We start from the raw sequence: 8,438 nt of genomic DNA on the forward strand, positions 1-8,438 counted from the left end.
GGGGGGGGAGGTTGGGCAGCACCTCTCTGCCATGGCAAGGGCTGTGCCCAAGCTGTCCCCTTTGCTCCCATTGTACCTGCAGAAGCGTGAGGAGGGCTGGTGGGTGGTGATCGGTGACTCCAAGTCCAACAGCCTCATCTCTATCAAACGGCTGACCCTGCAGCAGAAGGCCAAGGTGAGGTGGGCGCTGGGGGCTGGTCAGGTCTGTGATTACCTTACCCAGGCTGGAAGGTAGAGATCATGGGGCTGATACCCAATGTTCCCTCTAAGGTTTAGCAATCTGTGAGCAATCCTGGCTGGGAGTGCACGGGTATCTGTGTGCCTGCCCCTCCCCCCTCCTGCAGCAGCCTGTGGCTGGGTTGGGGTAGGTGGCCAGAAGCTGGATGGGAAGCTGGTGGCAGGGAGGGTGTTGGTGCCCCCTTGCTACAGCACGGGGCATCCCCCCAGCCCCCTACCACAGTGCCCCCCCGGATGGTACACCATTGTGTGTGCAGTGTTAAAAAGTTATTGCACAGCATGATCTTTTATTGTGCGCAGCTTAGAGGGAATGCTGCTGATACCCCTAAGCTGTGGAGCTGAAGCCTAGATGCAACTGTGGTTGACCTTAGTTTGGTGGAGGACCTGGGTCTACACCCCAGGCCAGAACCCTGGGGCTTGGGGTACCTGGCAGAGTCCAGCTGCTGACTGGGAAAGGGGGTGGGGAGTGATGACACCCTTGGGGCCTGTGGAGCTGGAAGCAGGATCCACTGTAGCCTGAGACAGCCACATCTGTACCTGGGGGGGGGGGGGGGGGGGGGGGAAGCACATCAGCCTGGCTCCATGTCTAGTGCACCGCAGCACCCCCACCCGCTCAGCTGCTGTCTTCCCATGCAGGTGAAGCTGGATTTCGTGGCCCCAGCCACAGGCACCCACAATTATACACTGTACTTCATGAGTGATGCCTACATGGGCTGCGACCAGGAATACAAGTTCTGCGTGGACGTAAAGGAAGCTGAGAGTGACAGTGACTCTGACTAGCCCTGTACTCTTGCCATGGACATAGCCAGCCACAGGACCTGGCTAAAGGCTACAGTGGGCCAAAGGGAATGAGGTGCACACAGGGTGTCCTGTGCTGTGTGCACCTGCTCTAGAACTGTGAACCTCTGTGTTGGCAGCTAGGCCCAGCCACAGGTAAGTGGGCCTGTAGCCTTCCTTACGCAGCTCCTGCCTGCATTCCCTCTCCTCAGTTTTAGATGATGCTTTTGTACAGTGTGTGGTTTCTTTTACCTGAGAGGCAAATAGGACTTGCCCTAGCCTCAATAAAGCTGTTGAACTACTTTGGGGCTCTGGCAGGCTGAGGGGTGAGCAGGGTTGGGCTGGGGTGGGATCAGGGATTATGGCATAGCCTGGATGGAGTCTCTGTCCTACCTCAGTGGCACTCCCAGGCTTGGTCCACCTAGCTCTTCCATGGCAGGCACCTGTGGGCTGATTCTCTCGAGCATCTTCTCCTGTCCTGTTGCTTCACCTGCCCTCCTAGCTGGAGCCAAGAGCAAACCTCTGCACTCTGCATCCAGCTTGGCTTGAGGGGGAGTGAAACCAGGGTCAAAAAGATGAATGAGGGGAATGAACGTGTTGCCGTGATGGCCCAGGAAATAGGTGAGGCACAGAGCTTTTGGTGTGTGACCTTCTGTTGGAGTGTAGCATGCAGTGGTGGTATGAAGTCAACTAGAAGGCACGATATAGCTTGATAGATAATATGGATAGATGAGAAAAGACAGGAACATAAACATGTCTCTAAATCTATATCTCCATCTACATAGCTACATTTATGTATTTGTCTCTCTAATCTGTGTATATATTTAATATATCTCTATATCTGTCTTGTTGTTTATCCCTATTTCTATATAGATACCCATCCATATTTATCACAAATTATACACCATGCCTTCTGCTTGACTTTAGACCATTATATGTGCCTTTCACAGTATCTGATCAAGTGAGCTTCTGCTCATGAAAGCTTGCAATCTAGTCTTCTTTGCTTATTCTTTTAAGGTGCAGATTTACCCTGCATTCTATCTTCTGTTGGACGGAGTGCACAGTTGGGATAGCATCAGTTGGGTTTTCCAGTCCCGGGCACCCTTCAGGTCTGAGGAGGGAGGCATAACTAGAGTTAGAAACAGTCTTCAGGGCTGTGAAATGGGAGCAGACATTTCCAGGTGTAGACAAAGCCAGGAAAATTGCAAGAGAAAGGAGAACTCAACGAGTGGACTGTCAAGGCTGCTGAAGAGGGGAGAGAATCATTCACACTAGCGGAGTGAAGAGAGATTAGCAGGAATCAGATTTCTGTGCTTACAAAGCCTGAGAACACATGTTCACAAGCAGGGCACTAAAACCAAGGACTGACCACGGACATTGAGCTCACAGCTCTCACAATCTCCTGGATTCCTGCTACTCTCTCCTCTTTTAACAGTCTTGATGTTCTGCTAGTCAAGCTAACCTTTCTTTTGCAACTTTTCCTCCTCTAACCTACCCCTGGGCTTGTGCCTTTTCTGATTTCACACCCTAGTTTTGTTTAAGCCTCAGCTGCCTCTGCTTCTTCCTGACCTAGGAAGGAACAGCTGGTTATTGATGGCTAAAAGCTATGCTAACTGTGCAATCAGTCCAGCCAACAATGACTCTAAAACCCTGGCCTCTTGTGCTAGAGTTGTAGGGAATGAGGATGAAAAAGCAAGATGGGAGCAAGGGCTGTAGAGATGGAAGGAATCCTAATGGTTCTGACTCATGACAGAATTACCCCTAGTGTGGAAAGGCAGCAGCGGTCAAGTAACTGCAGGTCTATGAAGTACTGGGGGTAAAAGCAGCTAGGGCTGGGTGAAGGTGATGGCTGGTTGTTCACATCTGTGTTTTCACACGTCTCCCTCTGCCAGGAAAGCAAAAGCCAGACCCATAAAAGCCACCCTGCTTGAATAGGAGAGGACTGGACCGCCTTGCCCACACACCTGTGGCAGTCAGGTTGAGCCCAGTCCAGCTGCCTGGTTTAGACCCTGGCTCAGCACATGAAAGCACAGTTGGGTGATCCCTCCCTGCCCACCCACGAAGGCTGAGCCCCACTGATCCCAACTGCTAGCAAGGGGAGGGTGCTAAGGCTGAGGCTTCCTGGACTAAGGCAGGGGCAGCACATTAGCAAGGCTACTAATGGGAGGGAAGCCTGGCTTAAAAGGAGAGGGAAACTAGGGCCCCAATCAGCAGCTGCCCTGAGTTTGATGTCACTGAGGGCTCCAGTGCCAGACATCTGCTGGGGCTTGGGACCATGGTCTTCCAGCCTGGCTGTTGGTTGCATGTCTGAAGCAGCTACATTAAACCCAAATCCAGACCTGGCTTGGTGCCACCAGTTCCCAGCAGCCTCTTCCCCTACCTGTATGCTGCTGGCTGGGCTGTGATTCTGGGGGGCTTCTGTCTATGGACGTTCCAAGTGCACACCACAGCATCTTGTACCCCCTGGACCAGGGCAGGGCATAAAGCAGAGGCCAGACCAGATGTGGGAGGATTTTTATTGGGGCCTGGCTCCATTCGATGAGGGCAACAGCTGCAGCAGAGGAAACCGTGCTACCCTTGCCTTGCTGCTGCCCACAACTGGGGTAACTTGAGGCCCTTTCAAGGAGCAGAGAACCCGATCCCTTGCTGTGCCACTGTCCTCTGGGGGCAACAGCACCACACTCCTGTGACTGCATCTGCCAGACTTCCTGTTGCCCCAGGGTGGGGGAGACAGAGCCAGTGTCAGGCTGTGCAAGCTCAGAGCAGCAGGCTGAGAGGCCTCAGCAGCACTCAGGGCGCTGGTACTTCCAGAAGGCCACCTCCCCATCGTCGCTGCAGCTGGCCAGCAGCCCTGGCTCAGCAGGGTTCCAGGCCACACAGTTGACATCTTGGGCATGGGCTCGGGGCACGTGGGCCATCAGGGCAAAGGTGGGCTGCTGTGGCTCCGCCAGCAGCTGCTCCTCAAAGATTCGGATGGCATCCTCTCCCCCGGCTGTGGGCCCCGGGGCAGTCAGGTGGCACCTGTGGGAGGAGGGGCTGGTGCCATGGGGATTGCCAGATAACTCCCACTTGCCCCCCTCAAGTGTCACTCCCTTCCCAATCTACTCTGCTTTCCACCCCCTGCCAGAAGTTAGCCAAAGGAAAGCCTTCCTCCGGACAGGTGAGGGGGATACAGGGAAGTTGGCTTCTGGTTCTAACAGCATTCAGGGCTCAATGGGAACAGCTGGCCATGGCTCAGTGCCCCCCAGCTCCCATGCTAAAGGGGAGAGCCTAGAACCACTTGTGGCCCCAACCTGAGTTTTCCCCCTATTCCAGGACCAACTCACCAGGCCACATCATAGATGGTGCGGGTGTGGTAGCCAGAGAGGGTGCAGATGCACTTCCAGCTGGGCTCTGTGCTGCTACAGGCCACCCCTACGAGGCAGGAGAAACGACAGGGAGCTGCTGCCCCAGACCTCGCAGCCGCGCTGGAGGCCACCCAGGGCTTCAGTGCACCAGGCTGATCTGGAAACTAGCAGCTCCCAGCATCCCCCTGCCCACAGCACGGCACAGCTGGGAGACGGGTATAGCCCTGTTGGTGCCATCTAGCCAGCCCAACGGAGCAGAGCTGGTGCTGGCCTTGTCACACCCTCACCAGCCCTTAGAGTGGAGGTGAGCCAGCCAGACTCCTGAGTCGTTGTCACCCTCCTCACCAGCCTGTACCTGGCTCATTGCTGCTCCAGATGCGCACAGTGCGGTCATCACTGCAGGAGGCAAGTCGCCGGCCAGCTCCATCAAAGGCCAGGCCCCACACAGTAGACTCATGGCCTTCCAGTGTGGTGCAGCACACCCAGTCATCCTCCTCCTCACGGTACAACTTCACAGTGTCATCATAGCTGGCCGAGGCCAGGAGCTGGCAGGAGAGGGTGAGGCTGGGGTCTCAGGTGGGTTTTTTCTACCTAGTGGCAGGGGAAGGGGGAGGGATATCTAGGGGACAGGGTGCAATCTAGCCATTTTGGACTCCTTCCCCCTAGCCTTTCCCATCCTGCCCCACTGCCCAGAAGACAGAGGCTGGAGCCCCCTGGGGTAGCCAACCAGGATCTCACCTCCTGGGTAGGATGCCAGACCACGTGCTTGACGTCCTGTGTGTGAGAGTTGAGAACGCTCACACACTCATACTCATCTTCTTCATCCACTGCCAGAGAGGACAGGGTTAGCTGGGGGACTAGGACGTAGCTAGAGGCCCCTTCCCTCCTCCTGCCACCACCACCACGCCCCAGCCTCTCTCACCTTCCCAGATCCACACACTCTTGTCACGGCTGCAGGTGGCCAGCAGGCTGCCGGATGGGGACCAGGCCACCGACTTCACCTCATTCTCGTGGCCTTCCAGCGTGGTCACGCACTGTTAGGGGGAGAAGCAGTTAATACCAGCCCCCAGCAGGGAGTAGGTTGCAAAAAAGCTTGGTTACAGGTGGCCAGAGTTGGAGCCAATGGCAAGGCCAGGCACTCTCAAGGCAGCTGTTTTCTTCTTCTGTCTTCCTCTTTCTCAGACCTAGCCATGGAGCCTGGACTCGATCCACCAAAGGTAGGAGCAGTAGTCTCGGCTCCCCCCAACCACTTCTTCCTGCCCTACACTGCCTGAGGCTTGACCCTTTGCCCCTTTCTGGTGCCCCCACTTAGTACCCAGGGTTCATACTCCTCCTTGCATGCACCTGCTGGCCCTGAACATGTGGGACATAGCAACCAGACCCAAGCTGATGGCAGGGACAAGATGAGCCTGAGGGAGGTGGGGCCAAGCAGGGGAAGTTCTCAGGCAGCCCTGATCACCCCTGGGAGCAAGGTGCGGTGCACAGCTGGGGTGCCTGGCTGCCCTGGGGCAAGCTGTCCCAGCCTGGAGAAGGGGAGGAGGGAGGGAAGAAGGGCCGGTTCTCTGCCGCACCTCACCTCAAAGCCATCAGATGTCTTTTTCCAGATGCAGGTGGTGGCATCAAAGCTGGCTGAAGCCAGGTAGTTGCCACACAGCGACCAGGCCACCTTCCGCACTGTGCGCTGGTGCCCTTCGTCTAGCACTGCCTGGCAGACCCAGCTCTCGCCTGCAGGGAACCACACGTCACACTGGGGCCATGCCCCACTCCCCAAAAAGTGTGTTGTAAATAAGACAATATGGCAGCGGTGCTATGCCAAGTGTCCCCTGCAGTGCTGTCCCCACTCCCCTACACACAAGGTGCGTTATCCTGTTCTCGGGGGTGTATAGGTGAGACATTACCAGGGATCCGGGTTTTCTGTTTCCCACAGAAAAATAGAGAAAACCACGGATTTCCCATTTTTTCATAGATTCATAGATGCTAGGGTCAGAAAGGATCTCAAAAGATCATTGAGTCCAACCCCCTGCTTAAGCAGGAAAGAGTTCTGGGGTCATATGACCCCATCCAGATGTCTACAGCTTTCTTTTTATCAGAGAAAAAATGGATTTTCCCTTTTAGAAGGGAAACCCATGGATTTCCCCCTTTTGCAAAGAGCTCTGCAGGCTGGCTGAGTTCCAGCCTACAAGAGCTGTTTGCAAAACGGGCAGGGAAACCAACACCCCTGTCCAGAGGGGAAGGGAGAGGGAAAATGTCAGGGCCCGACAATTGCATTTACCATAGGCTGCTTCAGGCTCACTCTTCTTGCTAGAGGTAAGTGGGGCTTGGGGGTTGTGGGGCAGGGCTGGGATGGAAGCTGGCTGGGGGCTGAGGGAGTGGAGAGGCTTGCAGCCTGGGGGGGGAGTGCCTGGCCCTGCCCCCCTGGCTTCCTCAGCCCCCAGCCAGCTTGGGCACTCCTTGGCCAGAATGGGGGGCTTGCAGCCAACTGAGCACTCCAGCTGGGAGCAGGGAGGCTGCAACCCCTCCCCCCTGGCCGGCTGCAAACCCTGGGTCGCAAATGCTGAGCTCCCCACCCTGCTGCCCTTGCCTAGGCCCTCCAGAGTGCAGCATGTGCAACTGGCACGGCAGGACACAGCGGGGCCACACAGGAAAGCTGCTTGCTACTGTGAGCTCTGCGCTGCCCTGGCCACACTTCCTCTGTGTTCACGGGGGCAGTGCAGGGTTGTGCCCCTCGTGCTGCCCCTGCCTGCAGGGGAAGTGTGGTCAGGGCAACACGGAGCTTGCAGCGGCAAGCAGCTTTCGTGTGCATCCCCCCCACATGTGCTGCCGTGCCAGGTTGCACATGACACACGCCAGAGGGCCAGGGGGAGGGCAGCACGAGCCCACAGAGTATGTCCATCCTGCCTCCACACAGATCTGGGGTTGGGGCGTGGGTCCCCCTTTTCCCCCCAGGAGTGCACGCTGCTGCCAGAGCTGGCCCTGCCCAAGCCTGCAGCAGGTAGACAGCAGGGGGGAGCCAGCTCATGCTCCTGCTGCAGCAGCTGCTGCCTTCCACGGAGGGTAGAGGGGCTGTGGGTGGGGGGACAGGGCACATGTAGGGGTGAAGGCTCTGGGGGAGTGAGGAACACCAACAGGCCTGTGGGGGGGCATTTAATTTTTATCAGAGAATTTGGGGGGGGGGGGTTATCATGGAAAACCAGGATCCCTGGACACTACAGTAACACCACCATGCTACTTCTCCTTCCCCCCCACACAAGATGTCATCTCAGCCCAAGGGCGGTGCAAGTGAGGAGGTGATACTTGTCTTGGTGCCACTACCATAATGGGGCCTGTCCAATGGAGGCAGGTAAGACATTATGGTAGTGGCACCATGACAAGTGTCCCTATACAAGGCTGCCCCCACTTCCCTACATGCATCATCATATTCCAGGCAGCGTATAAGTGAGGCATTACGGTAGCAGCGCCATGCTATGTGGCATGCTATGTGCACAAGCAGCACGTTGTGTTCTTCTGGGGGGCGCAGAGCTGAGACCTTACGGCAGCACCATAAAAATCACCCCCCATGCAACGCTGTCCCCACTCCCCCTGGCACAAGGCACCTTATCTTATTTTGTGGGGTACAGAGATGAGACAATACAGTAGCAACACCATGTGTTGCCACCCCCACCATTATCTTATTGGGGGTACAGATAGGAAAATACTGTAATGATACCATGGTGTACATCCCCTCCCCCACACACGTGCGTGCGCACTGTCCTGTGGGAGGTGCGCAGGCAGGCAAATATAGTAATGACACCACACACTGAGCTAATTAGAGGAGACGTGTAGGTGGGTAAATACGTCACACCGCGTGCGCTATGCCGCATAATACGGTACCGCGCCCTGCCCCGCCCCGCTCACCCTGGCGGCCCCAGACGCGCACGCTGCGGTCGCCGCCGCACGAGGCGAGCAGGGCCCCACCCGGGCTCCAGGCCACGAACCAGCAGCGCGAGTCCGGGTGCGCGGCCAGGCGGCAGCTCAGCGTCAGCGTCGCCATTCCGCTCCCGCTGGCCGACCCCGCACGCATGCGCCGCGCCAGCACGG

The 8,438-nt window shown here is 56.7% G+C and overlaps 2 protein-coding genes across 2 annotated transcripts in view; one reads left to right on the forward strand and one right to left on the reverse strand.

Annotated features, from left to right (window-relative positions):
• SNRNP200 (small nuclear ribonucleoprotein U5 subunit 200) overlaps positions 1-1,316 on the forward strand; it is a 44,494-nt gene extending 43,178 nt beyond the window's left edge. The window contains 2 exon segments of the mRNA XM_006035537.3: positions 83-175; positions 874-1,316. Coding sequence (XP_006035599.1) covers positions 83-175; positions 874-1,017 — 237 coding nt within the window. The 3' untranslated portion in view covers positions 1,018-1,316.
• Positions 1,317-2,070: 754 nt separating this feature from the next.
• CIAO1 (cytosolic iron-sulfur assembly component 1) lies at positions 2,071-8,425 on the reverse strand. Its single transcript, XM_006035546.3, has 7 exons — positions 8,256-8,425; positions 5,938-6,086; positions 5,284-5,395; positions 5,100-5,188; positions 4,717-4,906; positions 4,341-4,428; positions 2,071-4,035 (listed from the first exon to the last, which is right to left on the reverse strand). Exons 1-7 carry the CDS (start codon positions 8,419-8,421, stop codon positions 3,795-3,797), a joined length of 1,035 nt encoding a protein of 344 aa, XP_006035608.2. The 5' UTR covers positions 8,422-8,425; the 3' UTR covers positions 2,071-3,794.
• Positions 8,426-8,438: the final 13 nt, after the last annotated feature.

Source organism: Alligator sinensis, unplaced genomic scaffold, assembly GCF_000455745.1.
Source record: "Alligator sinensis unplaced genomic scaffold, ASM45574v1 scaffold1462_1, whole genome shotgun sequence".
Lineage (NCBI taxonomy): Eukaryota > Metazoa > Chordata > Crocodylia > Alligatoridae > Alligator > Alligator sinensis.

Excerpts from the sequence above, each read along its gene's own strand:
- CIAO1 (XM_006035546.3), bottom strand. The coding sequence starts at position 8,421 with ATGCGTGCGGGGTCGGCCAGCGGGAGCGGAATGGCGACGCTGACGCTG. Across the intron at positions 4,429-4,716 it reads CTGGAGCAGCAATGAGCCAG|GGGTGGCCTGTAGCAGCACA; the intron begins GTACAGGCTGGT and ends CCTGCCTCGTAG. Across the intron at positions 4,036-4,340 it reads ACCATCTATGATGTGGCCTG|GTGCCACCTGACTGCCCCGG; the intron begins GTGAGTTGGTCC and ends CTCCTCCCACAG.